This window comes from Halichoerus grypus, chromosome 12 (assembly GCF_964656455.1).
Source record: "Halichoerus grypus chromosome 12, mHalGry1.hap1.1, whole genome shotgun sequence".
In the NCBI taxonomy this organism is placed as follows: domain Eukaryota; kingdom Metazoa; phylum Chordata; class Mammalia; order Carnivora; family Phocidae; genus Halichoerus; species Halichoerus grypus.
In genome coordinates, this window is record NC_135723.1 from 2,726,540 (window position 1) to 2,748,013 (window position 21,474).

At 46.8% G+C, this 21,474-nt stretch overlaps 1 protein-coding gene across 1 annotated transcript in view; it reads left to right on the forward strand.

Moving 5' to 3' along the window:
• Positions 1–21,474, forward strand: part of ABCA13 (ATP binding cassette subfamily A member 13) — a 375,994-nt gene that overhangs the window by 276,048 nt on the left and 78,472 nt on the right. Inside the window, exons 52-55 of the mRNA XM_078059915.1 lie at positions 4,323–4,479; positions 9,542–9,795; positions 14,460–14,652; positions 17,095–17,204. Coding sequence (XP_077916041.1) covers positions 4,323–4,479; positions 9,542–9,795; positions 14,460–14,652; positions 17,095–17,204 — 714 coding nt within the window. The remainder of the gene's footprint in view (positions 1–4,322; positions 4,480–9,541; positions 9,796–14,459; positions 14,653–17,094; positions 17,205–21,474) is intronic.

The following is a 21,474-nucleotide window of genomic DNA, read 5'->3' on the forward strand; positions in this document are numbered from 1 at the left end:
CAGACAGATCTTTGTGGGAAGAGTGATATGGCCACTCAGGATTCTGTGGCCTTGGGAAGTATCATGACTCTCCTCAAACCTCACTGTCTTCTGTGTGGAGCTTTAGTTCTGTTCAGTTAGATAGTTCATACAAACCTCACAGTGAGTGGTGAAAGGTCCCATTTAATTACTCTTGGCCACATCGTTACTATGCGAACTATTCTGGTATTCAGAGGATATTACGTCTTAGGCTATGAAAATGCTTGCGGTTGCGCCTGTCTATCGTGCTCAGTTGGAAATTTAAGTTCCCGGATATAAAGGGCTGTGTACGTGGATTCCTGCTTCTCAGGAAGTGGTCTGGTTTCAGTGTATGGATCCAGTTGAGTGGACAGTGTTGTGGCTTCTGATGGTGTGATTAAACAGACTTCGCTATACGTTACTTGTAAAGTTTACGAAAGCAGAGGTCGTTGAGTTTAACATAAGGTAACACTCAGACAAAATCGAATGTGGTTAGAAATGCCTAAGAAATGTGTTTTGAGGAGGAGTCCGGAAGCTTGTTTGGCTTGTGAGCACCTTTGGGAGTCTGGATGAAGCCCAGACTCCTGGCCACGTGCGCGGCGATGGCATTTTCTGAAGAATTCCGGGAGATTCACAGAATCCCTTGACTGACAGCCTGGGCCAGCAGGGGTGATGCAGCTCTGGGGAAGAATTCCTACGGTCGGACGGACCAAGGGGTCTGAACATAGCAGATGGTGTCAGAGGGCAGGTGGACCCTGGTGAAGAAGGGCCCCGGGGTGGCCGGCTGCAATCACAGAGCCACATCCCAGGGGCCATGGGTTTGTTCTCATTTACACGGTGTTTCTTCTCTCGCTGGGGCCCCGGCTCGCACCCGGTGCTGCATGGGCATTGCTGTCTCCCTGTGCCCATCTGCTCACCCCTCCGTCCCCAAGGAGGGAGGCGAGGGGACCCCGAGGACAGTCTCAGGAAGGCTGGGCCCTCAGAGTGCCCTGCAACCTGAGGACGTCGCAGGCATGAAAAGTGGCTTGCAATTACACGGGATTCAGAATCCAAAGAAATTAGGGATCGGACAAGGGCACAGAGTCTCAAAGAGACAACAGAAAAAAATGCCCGGTAACAATTGTCTTTTTTTTTTTTTTCCTTAATATTCCTGCTCTCCCTAACCAGGAAAACTTGATATTTTAGTGGAGAGTGAGGAAACTCAGCATCAAAAAGAGGAAAGGAATGTCAGAAAGAAAAGAGAATCTAGCTTCTATAAAACGTTGCAACCATAGGAACGCATTTGGTGATTATTTGGTGGTTAAGGCTTGTGAACACGAGGCCCATAGAGTCCTGTTCCAGGTCCTAGAAAATTCACTCACTAGGGGAGGGGCCATCTTTCAAAGGGAGGAAAACCCCACAAATTCTGGAAGGATTGTGAACAGCATGCCACTAGCCAGTAAGTGCTAAAGTCATCAAAATATTACATTGTATTTTAACGAAAGTAGAGATTGTTAGAAGCCGCTGTAGATTTTACTAAAAAATAAATTATGCTCTAGGAGCCCATTTAATTTTTTTCTTAAGATTTTATTTATTTGAGAGAGAGTGAGAGCACAGGTGGGGGGAGGGGCAGGCAGAGGGAGAAGCAGGCTTCCCGCTGAGCAGGGAGCCCGATGCGGGGCTCGATCCCAGGACCCTGGGACCATGACCTGAGCCGAAGGCAGACGCTTAACGACTGAGCCACCCAGGTGCATCCCATTTAATTCTTTTCTGGAAAAAAAAAAAAGATAGGGATCCTGGAGCTGCCAATATGTTGATTTGAACCATGAATTTGAAAGGTGACTAATGAACATATAGGAAAAAAATAAAAAGAAGACGGCCGCACAGCTGGTGGAAGTCCACACCCAAAGACCGTTCACTAGTTCAGCAAGTGAGACGCTGGGGGCAGGGGTGGTCAGTCTGGCATTATTGCTGATTTCTCCTTTGCTTAAGTAAATAACGCTCTGATCCGCTTGTCCAACGTCTCGGGGGGAGAACCTGGGGTGGAAACTCTCCGTACTGAGTAACAAAGCACCGACTGTGAACAGCGTGCAACGGGGCAGGAGCCAATGGAAGAGTATTCACTGGTGGGTCCCTCTCGTTCCAACGTGGGGTAGGGGGTGGTGGACGGGGCTTCCGAGTGGGAGAAGGAGCTGCCGAGTTCCTTGACTGCCCTCCAGACTGACGTGCCGAGCATCCCGCCGTGCTTTGAGCCAGTCTTTGAGCCAGATGCCTCGTCAGGTGTCCCTACCCAAATGCCTGGAGCCCCCCATGGCGAGGTTTAACCGGGAGACTTGGCTGGACACCAAGAGAGACCTGGCCTTTTGTATACTGGAGGCATAAGAAGACCACGATGTTTATCTTCAGCTGCCACAGAGTGGCGATATGGAAAAGAAAAGCAACCTGTCACAGACTGTTCCAGAAGATAGAGTTTGCATCAGTAGTTTTAAGAGATGTATGGTTCACTCTGAGAGGGGATTTTATAGTTACAGCTGCCCTGAGATTTGACTCACAGATTGCTGATAACGCTTACATCTCTGTTCTAAACAACACTTTGAATGCTGTTGTTTCAATTGCTTGTCCAGGCAGGTACGTGAGGGAGGATCGCACTTGACTTCTGCCCCAGAAGGGACAGTAAAGGTGTGTGGGGTTTGATTCTTCTCCCCAGGGCTTTTCTTCAGATGCAGGGGTTGACACTTCAAAGCACCAAGGAGTCATGACCTACCTCTTGGGTAACTAATTTAATTATTTAATGATAATTTGATTATTCGGTACAGTGACTATTTAAGAATAATTGCTTACAAGCTCTCAGCTCCACCTTGTACGTTCTAAAATAATTTCTATCGTGCCCAAGTTACGAGGCAGATTTTTGTTGAGAGGAGTTCCCAAAACAGTGTACGATTTTTTCTATGATAGTATATGTATTGTATTTTCTGAAATATGAGGATGAAGCCTTTGACCCAGGGACTCATTCTGATGCCACGGATTCATATAGAAAAAGGAACTACAGGAGAATAACGGCCCACCTCGAGGGGCGGGCCTGTCTCCCACCGTTTGGAGTCCCATACGTTGCATTCAGGAGGTGTTTCAGGTGCAGCCGCTAAGTCACGCTAGGAAAGCGGGGACAGGTCTGCCTGGAGTGTGCAGAGAGCACATGGGGACATGGGAGGAAGGCTGCGATTTACAGCAAGTGACTTCTCCGCTGATGTTTGGAACTGTGACTCCAGGACCCGTGTCCTTGAATGGGGCGCACGCTTCTGTGAGAGACGCCTCGGGAGGTGGGCCATGGATGGAACCCAGCTCCAGGGTATGGAAGAAGAGAAATGTGTGCATTTGGGGAGCATGGTGGGTGTTTTTCTTAGAACCTGATGCCATCAGAAATGTGTGGGGGCTGCTTCTAAGGTCCGTCCCCTTGCTCTCCAGCTTCGCAACCACACAGAAATGAATCCTGTGGTCAGCCTCACCTGCTGTCAGCTGCAGAGCCCCCATCAGGGTCTCTCAACCGTGTGAACCCCTTCCCCATCCATAAAATGGGATCACACCACCTGCTTCCCAGGCTGTTGGAGAGGGAGGAGGATGAGGCGCGTCGTGGAGGCCCACAGGACAGGGCCCAACACGGAGTGGACGCTGAGAGCGAACCTCTCCAGTGTTACCTTCACGCCTTCTTTTTTCTTTTTTTTTTTTTAAGACTTTTTTTTATTTGAGGGAGAGAGAGAGAAAGCAGGGAGGAAGGGCAGAAGGAGAGAGAATCTCAAGCAGACTCCACGCTGAGTGCAGAGCCTGACACGGGCCTTGATCCCACGACCCTGAGATCATGATCTCAGCCCAAATCAAGAGTTGGGTGCTTAACAACCGAACCCCCCAGGCGCCCCTTCCTGCCTTCTTTTTAGGCAGAGCTCTGCTACTTTCCATTCTTGACAGCTTTTGATTCTCACTTCCACACGTTGGAACTGTTTGTGCTTTACTGACGAGAAGCGGAGCGAAGAATCAAGAGCCAGGCTTGCCCCTCGAGGGAGGGGCGATGGGGATGTCCTCAGGCTTCTTCCAGCCCAGGGAGCTCCAGGGGCAGGTGCCCACGTGGCCTAGCTGTTGACCCTCCCCTGCCGTTATCCTCAGTGCTCCCTGGAGGCCCCCCCCTCCCAGAATGTGCTCTGTGTTCAGGAAACACCGTGGGATTTGTTGTAAAGTGGGTTTCCGTTCACTAAGGGAGGGAAAATGACCCGGCCAACAAAACTCATCTACACTTCCGTCCTTATACCAGTTCATGTTACAGGAAGACAAACACGATTCTTCCCTTTATTCTGTAGCTACGCAACTCTCCCATGGATGTATCTGATGTCCAGAATCTTCTCGAGTTCGGACGTGGCGTTCATCTCCTACGTGTCCCTGAACTTCATCTTCGGGCTCTGCACCATGCTGATGACCATCATGCCCCGGCTGCTCGCCACCGTCTCCAAAGCTCAGGTCAGTGGGCTCCTGCCACGCCTCTCAGGGCAGCAGGCCATTCCGGCTCATGCTCCGTGTGCTGTTTTTCCAGCTGGAAGTAAAGGAAAATGTGCGACTCTCCACTGTCTTTAGCCTCTGGATAGAGAACCCGCCCCCGAGGATCGCAAACACCAATGCCATTATGAGAGCTGAGCCCGGGCATCCCTGTTCGTTGACAAATTCCTGATCGGCGGTTGGAAGGGTAGATGAGTGTCCAGGTGTCTCAGGAGTAGGGGTCAGATCCCTCTCTCTGGGATCACGTGCCATGGCTGAGCATGCTCTCCGACCCCAGGAGCGCTGGATGATCTGGCCCATTCTGCCCTCCTCCCTGTGATCCCTGGAACATACCTAGTTCTGCTACCTTCAGAGTGTCGGAGCAGAAGGCTGCCCCGAGAAGGGGCTCCGTTTCCCCGGGAAGAGGGTGAAGGAATCCTGCTCCAAGAACCCTCTCTCCGACAGGTGTTCACAGTAGCGAGTCACTTTCAGGGTATGGGATCCCCAGCAGGCGTCTCGGTCAAGCTGGATCCAGTTCTGTCCCTGCCATGCTCCCCCTGCCGTGAAGCCCGCCTGGGTCTTATCTGCTTTAAGCCCTCCTCCGCCTCCTCTGCACTACCCTTGGGGACAAACGTCGGAGTTTTGCGTTGTCCTCTGTCCCCTTATTTCTGTCCTTTTCATCCCTCCTCTCTGCTCTCAGCTCTGACCACTTTCCCTTCTGACTCCACACTGTCTACCTGGACCCCAATTCCTCAGTCATCCTGGTGTTTGATTGACTCGTGGGTGGAGAAGGTAGCCTGAGAAAGGCCCAGCCCTCCCAGTTCTGGAGGCTGCGCTGCTGGCCTATCTCAGGTGAGTCGGGGATGGGTGGATGCCCATCGCTTTGCTCAGCCCTGGGCTTGCAGAGATGGTCCACTTTCCAGCGTGGTTCATACTGTTTTTGGGTGTTACGCACTACGTTGGTGTGGAAGCACTAAGTACGGAAACACTCAGAGAAGGAAACAATCTGTTTTGGTGATTTTTGCAGATCTAGTGTTGACACTAATCTGTATTAATGTATCTAGCCTCTAAGTAGGAAACCCCACTACAGTTATTGGGCTTTAGCTTGAGGAGGACGTGGAGGGTAGCCGAGGCAGGTGCACGCTTTCCCTGCCAGCCCCACGGATCTCTGATAGGACGTGAGCCACTCTGGGTGTCCCCATGAACTAAGGTGAGAAGGAAGGCAGACTCAGGGTGGATGGACCCTCCCTCTGGTGGGCAAGGCGAAGCTCTAGGGGACAGGATCACAGGACAAAAGCAAAAGGAGGTGGGATCCCCTGGACCCAGAGAGGAGACGAGCCGGGAGCCTTTGTGTCCCTGATAGTCCAGCACTGACGTCAGCGTCCGGTTACAAACAGCGTTGGTTATGTGGACAGAGAGCAAAGGCAATTGTTTGTTTGCAGAAGCATGGGTCAAGCTCAATTGTTCACAAATAAAAAGAGACATTTTATCATTTTGCTAGGGTCTCTCTTTTCTTTTGCTCTTTATTTTGATATTGTTTGCTTAAGAAACCCGACATCGTAAATGGGTGATTTCAGATCTTCACTCGTAAGCTATAGGGCAATAAATGTATTCTTATAGAATCAATCAAGGGTGACTAGGTTCTCAGATCAGCCTTACAAGCCAGTAAACCAGGATTAACCATTGTGTGTCCAAACTGTGATGTTAGAGCATTTTAATTTTTACCAAATCACAATTTTTAAAAAAAAAATTTTTTTTTTTTTTAAGATTTTATTATTTATTTGAGAGAGAGAGAGGGATAGAGCACAAGCAGGGGGAGCAGCAGAGAGAGAGGGAGAAGCAGGCTCCCCGCCGAGCAGGGAGCCCGATGCGGGGCTCGATCCCAGGACCCTGGGATCATGACCTGAGCCGAAGGCAGACGCTTAACCGACTGAGCCACCCAGGCGCCCCCCAAATCACAATTTTTAAGCTGATTTCTATAGAAACTGCATTTTGAGTTCTAACGCACCACCTTGAACATTTCCCGGTTGGGGTGAGAGGGATGTCCGGAGGGGAATAACTCATGGTCCCAGTAATTTCTTTCTTTGCATACTTCATCAATTCGCAGTTATCCTAAATTGGACATTTGTGGATCGTTATTCCCTGAATTCATGCACTTGTATGTGCAGGTTACTTGTTCCTTCAGTGTTCAGGCATTGTGGACGGTTCTGTTCTCGTTGGAATAGGGACAGTTGTGAATTCCTTAAGGCAGATCTGAAGTCCTCGTCATTACTGTGTCTGTCCCTTAGTTCCCAGTTCCTGAGTCGGAAGCTGTCATACTCTACTGCTTCTACGTCATAACCAGTGAGAGAAGATGCTTTCATGTGGCACATTATGTGATTCAGGGACTGACACAGTTTTATAAAAACGGGGATTAACAAGCCCCTTTAGGACTGGTTGAAATCTATAAAGATGGCAGGTAGTCAGGACAAGAGTTAAGGGAAAAATCAGATGAAGCATTCATGTTTTTTCCGTGTCTCTGTGCAAAAGACAATAAGCCACAATGGAACAATTCATACTCCTTTGTTGAATTTTCTGTTGCTCCCAAATCACGTTATTTAAGACTGCATTTATATAAGTCAGGCTGTCCATTTGCATCATAAGGGAAAACTGGACATTGTCTAGGATGAAATATATAATTGATGATTTTGTAAATTTTTCCTCAGTATTTGTGATACGGCACATCCCATGTCGTGTATTATAATGTATACCTCATGATGATTTTGCTTCCTTATAAAATATTATTCTTCAGGTGAATTTTTGAATGACTGTAAAACAGTGAGCCTAATTCTTTTTTTTTTTAAGATTTTATTTATTTATTTGACACAGAGAGAGAGAGAGAGAGCACAAGCAGGGGGAGCGGCAGAGGAAGAGGGAGAAGCAGACTCCCCACTGAGCAGGGAGCCCAACTTGGGGCTCCATCCCAGGACCCTGGGATCGTGACCTGAGCCGAAGGCAGACGCTTAACTGACTGAGCCACCCAGGCGCCCCATAAATAAATATTTAAAAAATAATAGGTCTATTCAAGTCCTTAACTTTTTAAGCATTGGATTGTCTTTTTATTGTTGAATTGTAAGAGTTCTTTTTAAGTGTAAATACTGTACCCTTGTCAGATAATTTGCACGTATTTTCTCCTGCTCCATGAATTGTCTTTTTGCTTTATTTTTTTTTTAAAGATTTTATTTATTTATTAAAGAGAGAGAGAGAGTGCGCGTGCATGAGCTGGGGGCAGAGGCAGAGGGAGAAGCAGGCTCCCCACTTGAGCAGGGAGCCCAACTTGGGGCTCAATTCCAGGACCCTGGGATCATGACCTGAGCTGAAGGCAGACGCTTAACCGACTGAGCCCCCCAGGCACCCCAAGCCTAATTCTTGATGATTACCTCTATAGCCTTGTCAGGTAGCTGTAGTTACTGTGGTCTTTCTGAGTTACATGCTTAGCTACACCGTGTCTAAAAGTCAGCTCAAGGGACCACTTTGCAGTGAATTTTCTCCAAAGGCCGCATTCCTGGGTGGAGAGATTTTATTCCTTGGGCCAGAATGATCAGGGTCAAGTCCCGGCCCTACCACAGTGTGGCCTGAACACATTCATCAGCCGCTTGAGCCTGTTTCCTGAGTGGTAACTGGGTTTACCTCTCAATACTCTATACATTTATTGAGGGAGTGAAATGCAGTGAAGTTCCATTAAGGTTGGAACACACGATACTTTGTGGAAAGTCCTAGTGGATGATGTTTAACATAGTAACAGTTCTAATCTCATTGTAAAATAAAGCTAACATTCATAAAACACCAGATGATAAAAAAATAGTATATTTTATGGGAGATGTTGAATTTTTATGTACATTTAATTTAAAAATGATATTGTCCAAATATATGCAGCCTGTCATATATATTTTTATTTTCTTTGCGATTTTATACTGTTTGCTCTCGCTTTCCATCTGCTCCCTTATTCATCCTTGTCCTTGTAATTACACTTAATGGTAACAAGTTTCATAGAGACAACTACGTACACTGAACATTTACTATACGCTAATTTCGTACTAGGCACCTTACATGTTACTTACCTGCTCACGGCGACAGCTCCCAGTATTGTCCGCTTGTTCGAACACTCATGTGGCCTGTGGCTCGGGATGTTACCTGTCTGTCTTACCTGGGCTTCTGTAACACCTGCCACAGGCTGGGGGGCATGACCAGCTGATGCTGTTGCTCACCGTTTTGGAGGCTGGGCATCTGAGATCGAGGTGCCTGCTGAAGAATCAGCTCTTGGGTGGGACCCGCTTCCTGGCTTGGAGATGACCTCCTTCTTGCTGTGTCCTCGCACGGCAGAGAGGGGAAGCTCTGGTGTCTCTCGCTCTTCACACGGGGGTACTGATCCCATTGTGGGGGCTCGGTTTTCCTGACCCCATCTAACCCAATCATCTCCCTAAGGTCCAACCTCCTAATACCATCACAATGGGAGTTAGGGCTACACCTGTGAATTTGGGGGGGCACAAATATTCAGTCCATAACATTTCACCATGGGCCCCCCCAAATTCATGTCCTTCTTGCAGGAAAAATACATCCAATCCATCCCAACAGCCCCCAACGTCTTGATTTATCCTGGCTTCAACTCGAAAGTCTTTAGTGAGGTCTCACCTAAATCAGGTGCAGGCAATGCTTTAGGCGTGATGCATCGTGAGACAGAATTCCTCTCCACGTGTGAGCCTGGGAAGCACACCAGTTATGTGCTTCCAAAGTACAGCCACGGGACAGGCTTAGGACAGACATGCCCGTTCCAAAAGTGGAACTCGGGAGGAAGAAGCGGGTGGGGACTCCCAAGCACGTCCACCACCCAGCAAGGCAAAACCACCAGACCTGAGGCTTGAGACTAATCCTCTCCGGTTCGATGCCCATCTGCGCCTGTCACCGCGTGGCTGGGGCAGGGGGGACCCGGACACAGGACCAACAAGGGCAGACGGAGGGTGTGAACAGCTTTCGGTGTGATTTATTTTCCCTTTCTCTCACTGTACAGAATTTACAGAACATCTATGATGTCCTCAAGTGGGTCTTCACCATTTTCCCTCAGTTCTGCCTGGGTCAGGGCCTGATAGAACTCTGTTACAATCAGATCAAATATGACCTGACCCACAACTTTGGCATCGATTCCTACGTGAGCCCCTTTGAGATGAACTTCCTGGGCTGGATCTTCGTGCAGTTGGCCTCGCAGGGCACCGTGCTTCTCCTCTTGAGGATTTTCCTGCATCGGGACCTTCTGCAGCGGCCACGGTATGTCCTGTGGGGCTCAGCCCGGAAGGGCGCCACCTGTTCAACAAAGAGGGAGAGGACGCTCCGTCCTGGAGACAGCAAGACAAGAAGTGTGTCCGATCCGTGTGATGACACAGTGCTGATGAGTGAAGATTTTATGTTGCTTTTTCTTCTCTTTTCTTTCCATCTTTCTTTCTTTTCTTTTTTGATTGGTGTGAGTCTCCAACGCTAGGAAGGAGAACGTCAAAAGATGAAGTGCCAACCTGCAAGATAATCGTTCTAATTATTTAGTTGTCCCCTTTGAAATTGCTCAATTTCCCTCCTACTCTGATTGTAGCGTCTAGGGCGGATTTAGTTGATACCACAACAAAATTAATTAATAAATTAATTTTTAAGAGATTTTATTTATTTATTTGAGAGAGAAAGAGCACGAGCAGAGTGAGGGGCAGAGGGAGAAACTCACTCCCCACTGAGCAGGGAGCCCGATGCGGGACTCGATCCCAGGACCCTGAGATCATGACCTGAGCCGAAGGCAGACGCTTAACGACTGAGCCACCCAGGTGCCCCTCACATAATTTATTTTTGTAGCTACATGACTTTAACTCCTAACATCAGGAATGGATGGCAGGTCAGCCCTGATAACGGCTTGCCCTTTGTCAGATCCTGCCTGTTGCCAGTGATGCTGTGTTCTTCTCCTTGTCAGGTGACGACGAACGTCAGGTAGCACAAGGAATATATATATGTAATATTTATTAGTACTAACATTTACATATATCCCACATATAAATACATAATTGTATATAGTAGATATATATTTTATTTATATTTACGTTGAGGTGTATGTATTTGTAGATCTATAATGTGGCCCATCCACACACACACGCACGCACACACACACACATGTCTTTATTATTCTAAGTGGGATTGAGAACACATTATAGACACACAGGGAGGAAATATGCTTTGCTGTGCTGGCCTCACGGTGCGTGTGTCTCCTTGTGCCCCACGCGGCCCCCGTCCATTGCCTTGGTCTCTCTAAGAGCTGCATGTGTCTCTCTGAGGATCCGAGACGGATCCTACACGGAGAAATTGCTAATTAGGATCGTGTTGCTGGAGAACCTGTTAAGGATCGTGGACACGTTATGAATACTTCGTGGTGGTGCCTGTATAGAATTGTTCCCGTTAGTCATTTCAAGACATGCTTCCTTTCGAATTCCTTTCAATCTGCTAGAGCAGCAAGCCGCATTGAATATAAATCCCAAAGCTCTCTCGAATTGGCCGCAATCCCTCTGGAGTCTAGATTTCCAGTATCTGACTGAATTTGGAGGAGAATTCTGAGTGCCTTTCAAACATAATTGGTTCCTTGGTCGGCCCTCATGAGTTTAATCTGTTTTAAATAAAATCTAGACCGTAGAATCCCCTTGGGTGGATTTCAGGGTGCCCCATTCTCTCCGGGAGAGCATCAGAAGACTTCTTTTTAAAAGATAAGACTCCTTGTCTCACTTGGCGGAGCATTTGTTCCACCATATTTTAGAATAATGCCTTTGCTATCCACAGCGAATCATCAATATTTATTGTTCTTTGTCAGTGTGGGGGCCGCAGGACACTGAAATGTAATCTGACTGAGACACTAGTTGCCTGCTACCTCTATGGATGACTTACTACAGTGGGGTCTCGCTAAATCAGTTTGTGTTTTTTTTTAAAGATTTTATTTATTTATTTGACAGACAGAAAGCACAAGTAGGCAGAGAGGCAGGCAGAGGGAGAGGGAGAAGCAGAGTCCCCACGGAGCAGGGAGCCTGACGTGGGGCTCGATCCCAGGACCCTGGGATCATGACCCGAGCCGAAGGCAGATGCTTCACCAACTGAGCCACCCAGGTGCCCCTAAATTAATTTGTTTTTTAAATCCACTTCTGGGAGCCTGTGGGTGGCTCAGTCGGTGAAGCATCTGCCTTCGGCTCAGGTCGTGATCTCAGGGTCCTGGGACAGAGCCCCTCATCGGGCTCCCTGCTCAGCGGGGAGTTTGCTTCTCTCTCTCCCACTCCCTGTGCTTGTGCTCTCTCTCTGTCAAATAAAATCTTAAAAAAAAAAAAAAAAAAGTCCATGTCTGGCCAGGTCACTAATCATTGACAAAAGAAGAAAATCCTATGTTCTTAGCCAGGCCCCCTCAGGTCGGGCACCTCATGCCCTGTGAAGCTCTCTGTGACACCCCTTCGACCCCCATGGGTGACATTTGCCTCTGGTCATCTGCTCACGGGGCCCCTGGCAGGACTGGCCTCCCCCGCCTCCAGCACCCACCTCGTGCTGTTCCCCACCCCCCAGGGCTGGCCCGATGCCTTCCCAGCCTTCCTGTTGCAGCCCGTCTCTGTCTGCTGGGGCCGGAGTGTCGTTTTATAGCGTTTACGCGTCACTCTGCTCTGCTTGACTGTCCGCTCCTTCGCGCGGGGAATGCCGTGCACTGGTGTTGAATCATGCATGTAAACAGGAAGATGCCCCCCTCCCCCGCACCTGGGAGGGATAGCGCCTGTCCCCCCGCACCCCCCCAGCCAGCAGTGTGTCCCTGAGCAGGTGCGGACCCCTCCTCCTTGCTGTCTGCCCCCGCCAGCCGTGGCCCTGAACCGCGTCTGCGGAGGGTCTTTGGTCGTCTGCTGAGAATCCAAGTCTCCGTGAGAACCTGAGCCCGGGCAGAACACCAGGCAGGCTGGGGCCGTTGGGGGCCATTCTAGCCTACTCTCTCCGGTCTGGAGCTGACCTGGCCCTGTGTGCCCAGGTGCTGGTTGGGTGCGAGCAGGCACGTGGCCCGGGAGGCATTTCTCTGCTGCTGTTGGGCATTTCGACTCTCAGGTGCCCGGGCGTCTCCTTCCTCCGTAATGTAGACGCTGGTGTTGTGCTTGTTCTTGTCAGCTGGAGGGGTCAGCGTCTGCGTGACCCGTGCCATTAACCACGCTGGACATAACCACTGTTCTTGGGTGGTTTTTTTTCTTTTTACACATTAAAAACCATTACTTTTTATTCATTAAAATACATTAAGTTCAGGGGCGCCTGGGTGGCATGGTTGAACATCTGGCTGTTGGCTTCAGGTCGGGTCATGATCTCAGGGTGGTGGGATCGAGCCCCGGTCGGACTCCACACTCAGCGGCGAGCCTGCTTGAGATTCTCTCTCCCTCTCCCTTTCCCGTGGCCCCCCCTAAAATCAATCAATCTTTTTATAAAATACCTTAAGTTCACACTTAGCCTAAAGCTATGCATTTCAAATCCACCGTATAATCTTGTTCCCAATACAGAATATAAGAATTGCAGAGCATTCCTGTGCTGATACAATGATCCTGGAGTACTGATTTCTGTAATTTTCCACTGATCTTGGTTTTTTCTCCAGTGACTTGTTTCTCGTGCTTTTGAATGTTATATGAATGGTGTCATGCAATAGATACTTCCGAGTAGCTAGGTGTATTCACTCGTCCTCTAGGTTGCATGTTGAATAGATTCTGTATTTGTTCAAGGGTGATTTTAGGCACAGAAAAAATAATGCAGGGAAAGGACCTAAGGCACTGGGAGATTTTATTTTAAATATTTTATTTTATTTTAAATGCCTTTTTATCTCAGAAAAGTTGAAGACTCAGAAGAAATTGCAGAATTCATACAGAGTCCCTGTGCACCCTTTACTCAGCTTCTCCCAATGATGCCGTGATTAATTTGGTTGTATATTACATGACAGTATCTCATTGGCAAAACCAGGAAGTTGATTTTGGTACAACCTTAACTTGGGGGTCTGTACCTATTTAATGATTAAAATGTTGGCACGTTACAGTTTACAGGAGAAATCGAAATTTACTTTAAAGTTAAAATGTGCCTGGTTGAAAATCATAAGGAAGATTGAAAAAAGAGCAGCTCAGATTTAGAGCAAATAAATTTGAAGTGAATATTAAATTTGTATTCACCTGATAAATACTTATTAAATCTATTATGCGTGGTGGTGTGTGAAGTACTTGCTGTACAGTCCCTTTGCACAATCCAGTGTGTTCTATGTAACTATAATGTTTGGGCATTTTTATGTACTATGCACTTTACTTAAGTGACCTATTTGCTAAAAATGCTTAGACAAGATGACTCCTTGTAATAATTTTGTGATACATTCTTTTTCCACTTTGCACAGAAGCCTGGCCTTTTTTTATTATTCCTAAAATTGAGAAGCAGCTCTAGTTGAGCATCTGTCCACTTTGCTGTCTTTTAGGAACATGAACATTTCCTTCACATTAGGGGATGAATGTGGACTCTTGCTTGTTATGTTTTCTTTTTCTTTTTCTTTTTTTTTGATTAAGATTTTATTTATTTTTTTGACAGAGAGATAGAGAGAGAACACAAGTAGGCAGAGAGGCAGGCAGGCAGAGGGAGAGGGAGAAGCAGGCTCTCCGCTGAGCAGGGAGCCCGACGTGGGGCTCGATCCTAGCACCCTGGGACCATGACCTGAGCCCAAGGCAGATGCTTCACCGACTGAGCCCCCCAGGCGCCCTGGACTCTTGCTCATTATTAATCACAATGGCAGAAGAAAGGTGTGTGGACCAGAGCTGACAGTGCAGCCTCAAGACCACATCTTCTGTTTCGACAGGACTCTGACCTTTCTGTCTCTCTTGACTCTTCCATCTCCAGTTCTCATGTGTGAATTAACCCTTACTTCATCTTCCCAGGGGTCAGTCTGCCATCCAGGGCACACTCACATCCTCCAAGGACCTAGATGTTGAAAAAGAGCAGATAAGAGTGTTGAAAGGAAGAACCAGTGAAGACCTTCTTGTGTTACACAACCTTAGTAAAAGCTACGGAAGCTGCTTTAAGAGGACCACTGCTGTGCGAGGTATTAGTTTGGGCATACGAAGAGGAGAGGTAAGGACCTTCTATTTGTACCCCTTTCTGTTACAAACCCACATATCTCTGTGCATTGGCTTGTGTTAGGCTCAGGATATCTGCGGTCAGAGCCAAGAGCCTTCAAATTTCTGGAATTTCTGCAAAAATCACTAGACACAGAATCTGAGTAGAGAGTCTATTGGCTCTTTCCCCAGCGAAAACTTTGCTGACTGATGGATGGGGTTTATTCTGTTTCGTAATGTTAAAAATTTCATGTGATTAAAGAGTTTTAATCATTGTTTATGCTATGGGATGACATTTTATTGAGTACAAATACTTTATCAACCCAATTAATTCAGGGAACCTCTTCTAACTCGGACTTCCATACTTTTTAACTGGCCAATTAAGCCCATCTACTAAAATGCTCCTTGGGAAAGGGAAAGAACACTCACCCCAAGGCAATAGCTCAGAATTTTTTTGCACGGATATGGCATTAATTCTCGTAGAAATGTTTAATCAGAACTGATAGAAGCCATGCAAATTGTTCCTGATTTGTGCTTAATTGCATAAAAAGAAATCAACTCTGAAAGTGATTACCTTTAATTAACTGTTAAAAATAAGAGGTACCTTGCATTCATATTGTTCCCAGCTCCTGAGAGGCTCGAGGCAGGTTACATGGTTACGTGATTGGCAGCCATGCTGCACTGTGAGCAGAGAGCAGGTGTTTCAGAGAGGACTATTCGGAGGGAAAGAGAAGCTTGGGGACCAGTCTAAGTTGATCCAGGAGTATCCTTACGTGCTGCACTGTGGTTTGTGGCTGAAGAGGACTGTATGTGTCCTGAGGTCGGTGGGGCATCCCCGTTCAGCATCTTGAATGTGGTGAATGGTATATGACCATTCACCACATTCAATACGTACCTCAGGACACGCCGTCGCCAGGACTCTGGCTGAAGGAGTTTTTTTGTAGCTACTATTGGCCACTCGACCCAAAGACTAACTCTGCAAACTTTGGCATCATGTTGAACTATTTGTTCAAAAATCATTTTTAGTTTTGCTACTACCTTTCGGGGTAGTTTTAAGCTGAAGGGTAAGAGAAAAACTTGGAACACTTCATAAGGGAGGTGCTCCAGGGATCTGAGATGATCCGAGGTGCCACTTACATTTGAGTTCTGTTTGCTGGACTTTTTGTGAACGTGGTTTAAATACTTAGATGTGAAGTGCTTTGTAAGAGCCAGTGGACGAGACAGAGAAGACTGAGCTATGTCCCCGTCCCTCTAGGAATGAATAACTGGGTAGGAAACGGAAGACCATGATCACGTAGCGTGTCAGGTAACGGCGAGGCGAGGGTAGAAGCGCGTGCACGGTACTGCCTTAGAGCTGTCAGTCCAGAAATGGCAGCTGGGTCCGTGGGTCGGACGGTGGGACAGATCCAGTCGAGACGGGGGGAAGCATGGCTGTGAAAGCAGGTGGTAATTCAGGGAAGCACCTATCATCCAGAGGTGCCACACAGGGTCCTGTGGTAATTAGGTAGGGCCAGCGCCAGGAAAGCCAGAGCAGGCACTTTCCCAAGATTCAAGGAGCAGGGAAGTCAGCTGCGGTCAATAGACAGAAAGCCAGCTGATGAACCACACAGACTCAGTCTCTACCACAGAATCTCTAGCTAAGAACATACTGACGAATAAAGACGAGGTCTAGAAAAGACAGCAAGAAGGCCATTTTTCACCTGGACTATAAGACAACATTGAACCAAACACCGCCCCCCCGCCCCTTCCCCTCCACACAAAATGTTGATGCTGAGAGTCAGAGTTTAGAACCAACAGTTCTCTTCTTGACTCAAGTCAGGATCAGCCTGGAGTCTGAGTTGGGGGTGGGGAGAAGGGGAGGGAGAGTGGGGAGAATATTTTAAGAATGTACTTTATATTTTGAAGATTTTATTTATTTATTTGAGAGAGAGAGAGCACACACACGTGAGTGCAGGAGGGGCAGAGGGAGAGAGAGAGAGAGAGAGAGAATCTTGAGCAGACTCCGCACTGAGCAGGGAGCCTGATGTGGGTGGGGCTCGATCTTACAACCTGAGATCATGACCTGAGCCAAAACCAAGATTCAGAAGCTTAACCAACTGAGCCACCCAGGCACCCCGAGAACGTACTTTAAGCGGCGTCAAGAGGATAATGATTACAACGATGTGAGTTTCAAGAACTACCATCTTCCACAGAGGGACACAGTTAGGACCTTGTTGGGACCGCCCCCCAGAGGACGGGGGATCTCAGCACGATCCTGGTAGTTGGCATTCACTTCTCACCCTCTGGAGTGTTCCTTACACAGATTCACTCATCGCAGGTGATTGTCGACATGGTCACCCCGCTCAGACACCACGATCATTTCCAGAGTGCTTTGTACAGTCGTGTGGTTTTAAAGGTCTGGGATTATCAGAAACCAGAAATGTCGGCTCTGAGCTGGCTGCTCCTTCTCTCCTTTCAGTGCTTTGGGCTCCTGGGGCCCAACGGGGCTGGGAAGAGCACCACATTCAAGATGCTGAACGGGGATGCCCCACCGACCTCAGGACATGCCGTCGCCAGGACTCCCACAGGGTAAATCCAGATGCAGTCATTCTTGCTGCCTGACACACAGCCCGTGTCCCCTCAGTCCTGTGCCCAGAGTCTGAGATGCCACTTCCCTCCATATTTACCCTCCAGTTAGCTGCCAGCTGCCCCTTTTCAGACAGGGAGGAGCCTCCAGGGCCAATGAGATAAGCTCCCTACATCTGGCCACAGGGTCAGGGACATGTCTGCAGGAAGCACGCAGGGCTGACCTCTTTTGTGGCCCCCGATGGGCTCTAGGTGTCTGCTTGCTGGCACAGGTGAGCGGGAAACGGCCAGGGGCTGGCTCTTCTTGCTTCACCAACAGAGCCAGCTTCAAACACCCCCACCCATGGGACAGTGGCCCCAGGGGGCTACATGGTTTCCCTCTTTCACCACCCAGACCCCCTCTTTCAGGGGGTTGACAGCTTTGGGCTGGGGAGAGTATATGTATGAAAATCCAGACGGTGGCATCTGGGGAAGCAGGGAAAACATCTATTCCCCTTGCTGCAAATACTATGGAAGATTCTGGGTGTTCTGCATGCTGCAGACTGTCCGAGGCCACTGGGTCCTGTGGGGGCTCTCTGGGTAACCCCACAGAGTTTTATCTCTGTGTGTCACTCCTAATGCGGCCAATTAGGGTGCACGTCACCCCATTCTCTGATTCCTTCCGAGCTGCACTGCTGACTTGGGGACATGTCCCCAGGGGTGTGGGTGCCATCAGAGGTGTGGTCATCGAGTCGGATGAGGCGCTGACTTCTCTGTCCCTGCTCTGGTCAGGACCATTAGAGGTTCTTGTCTCTCCAAAGAAGGAGAATCCTGGTTCCATCTCCAAAGAAGGAGAATCCTGGTTCCAAACCTCCCTGGAGGCCGGATTGGCTGCTTGCTTCTTGCTCTAAGTTTGCCCGAGGAGCTGACTTGCCCCAATTGCACTAACTAAAATCTCCCACTTGCAAGTTTAGGGCTCTTTCCGGGCGGGCCTTCCGCGTGCCGTCATGTGAGTCCCAAAACGGATGTTTCCGTGGCTCCCTCTATACGCACACTTCTTCCTTTCCATACCGGATTATAAGGTCCCTGGCATATATCTTTTTTTTCTACTGCAGCAAATTCACTGCAACTTGACAATGTTGATAATAGATTTCGGACGTCCGTTGCTCAACTTACGTAAGGAAAACCGTGTCCTCGGAAGGTCCTTCTATAAATAGCTCCCGTCTGAGTACCATAATTGATTTCATAGCCTGTCTTTTGGGGTCACAGAGTCACTTTTAAGTATGCCTGGAAATAATGCGCTTGAGATTTGTATATATGGGTTCAAATAGAGTAATTGAAAAAAAGTTGTTCAAAAATATTAAAATCTCCCATGAATTGGCTAATTCTTTGCATCGACAAATACTTATTGTCCTTCTATGATATGCCAGTCAGTGGGAAATTTTCTTGGACTCTTAAAATGCAGTGTTAATATTTACATGTCTCCTGCTGGGTGTAATTTAGACATACATTCATATCTGTGTGTATGTATCTAATTTTTAAAAAAGATTTTATTTATTTGAGAGAGAGAGAGAGGGTGAGAGAGCAAACATGAGCAGGTAGAGGGGTGGAGGGTAAGGCAGAAGCAGAAGCAGACCCCCCGCTGTGCAGGGAGCCCGATGCGGGGCTCGATCCCAGGACCCTGAGATCATGACCTGAGCCGAAGGCAGACACTTCATCAACTGAGCCACCCAGGCGACCCTATATCTAATTTTATCTATTATCTGTGCATGAAGTATGGGTGATTAAATGTGGTGTTTGTGTGGAGAGATGCATATTTTAAAATCAGACAAGAATATAAAGATCATTTATTTGGTATACTTCATTTACATTATTCCACGAGCATCTCCCAGTCCCCTTCCATAATAGTTATTGTTTTAATTTTTTACAAATCTGGTGGGCATGAAATCTCATTGTTAAATTAATTTGCACTTCTTTGATTATTCATGAACTTGAGTGCTTTTCCCACATTTATTTGTTTGGTAGGTTTCCTTCCTGCCAATTTCCTGTCATGCCCTTTGTCCTTTTCTCTATAAGGTTGTCTGTCTTTTGGTTACTCATTAATGTAAGAGTTTTTCATACATTCAACTGGAAATTAATCTTTTTTTTTATTTTAATTTTTATTATTTTTAAAATTTTTATTTTTAAAATTCTATTTAAATTCAAGTGTAATATTGGTTTCAGGAGTAGAATTTAGTGATTTGTCACTTACGTATAACACCCTGTGCTCATCCCAACACATGCTCTCCTTAATGCCCGTCACCCAGTTACCCCATCCCTCCAGCAACCCTCAGTTTGTTCTCTATAGTTAAGAGTCTCTTATGGTTTGCCTCCCTCTGTTTTCATCTTATTTTAGTTTTCCTTCCCTTCTTCTACGTTCATCTGTTTTGTTTCTCAAATTCCACATCTGAGTGAAATCATGTATTTGACTTAGACTGTCTGACTTATTTCGCTTAGCATAATACCCTCTAGTTCCATCCTCGTCATTGCAAATGACAAGATTTCATTCTTTTTGATGGCTGAATAGTATCTCAGCCAATGAAATACTACACTGCATATAGAAATATATACAATGTATATATACACCACGTATGTACATTGTGTGTGTGCATATATATATCTATATACATCTTTATCCACTCATCAGTCAATGGACATTTGGGCTGCTTCCATAGTTTGATTTTGTGGACATTGCTGCTATAAACATTAGGGTGCATGTGCCCCTTCAAATCAATATTTTTGCATCCTTTGGGTAAATACCTAGTAGTGCAGTTACTGGATTGTAGGGTTGGTCTATTTTTAACTTTTTGAGGAACCTCCTTACTCTTTTCCAGAGTGGCTGCACCAGTTGGCATTCCCACCAACTGGAAACTAATCTTTTGCATGTTTTATGTGTTTTAAGAATTATCTTTCAGTGGTACCTTGAATTTTAACTTTGTTTTATAAGTTTGTGTGTGTAGATGTTTGCAGTTTTGATGAAGCTGATTTATCATTTTTTTCCTTTGTTATTTCTTATTCTTTGAATCTTAAAGAAATTCTTCTCTTTCTAAGGTCATAAAGCTTAACATTCTTGTATTTAATTTATATTTAGAGTTTATATTTAGAAACACTGTGTGATAGAAATATAATTTGATGTTTTTCCTTTTTTTCAAATATATTTATTTATTTTTTATTTTTAGAGAGAGTGAGAGAGAGCAGGGGGAGAGGGGCAGAGGGAGAGAGAGAATCCCAAGCAGACTCCAGGCTCAGCTCAGCACAGAGCCCCACGCAGAGCTCGATCCCATGACCCTGAGATCATGACCTGAGCCGGAATCAAGAGTCTGATGCTCAACTGACCGAACCACCCAGGCGCCCCTTGATTTTTTTTCTATCCTGAGTTCCAGTTTGCTTAATGCCATTTTTTCACCGCGGTGTCTTCTTGTCCATCAGTTGGAAGCACTTCTGGATATACCATGTGCTCAATATGCTGGGGCTCTCGGCCTTGATTTCTCTTGCTTCGTGATGCATCCCACACGGCTTCCCTGCCTGCCTGTCTTCCGAGTTCTTGGTTTTCAGAATTGTTTGAACTCTTTTGAGACCTTTTTATTATTTTTAGGATCATTTTACCACTTGCTATAAAAATGTCACATTATTTACATTTTGATTGGGATTGCATCACATTTATACTATAATTTGAGGAAATTGAGATCTTGATGAAATTCTGTTTGCCTTTTCCACAACTGTAGTATATATAGACATTTATTTAGGTTGTTTAAAAAATAGCATTTATTTATTTATAAAAGATTTTATTTATTTATTTGAATTTATTAGAGAGAGAAGGAAGGAGCACTAGCAGGTGGAGGGGCAGAGGGAGAGGGAGAAGCAGACTCCCCACTGAGCAGGGAGCCCAACTCGGGACTCAATTCCAGGACCCTGAGATCACGACCTGAGCCGAAGGCAGATACTTAACCCACTGGCCCATCCAGGCGCCCCTAAAAGATACATTTAATTATACTTTGTAGTTTTCTTTACAGAGTGCATGCATAATTTTTTTAGATTTATTCATCCAGATGAATTTGTCTCTATTAGGAAGTATTTAATCTCTTAATTGTTTGTTCTTTTGAATTTCTTCTCGTTAGATTTTCTCATAGCTTGGAACTCCGCTAGCTGGGCTCCCAAGTGAGTGTGTTTGTGTGTTTTGCGTTTGCTCTCTCTTTTCCTATGTGTCACTTTCTGTCAGTTGGTGCTTCCTTCCCCTCTTGATTCTCCAGCTATC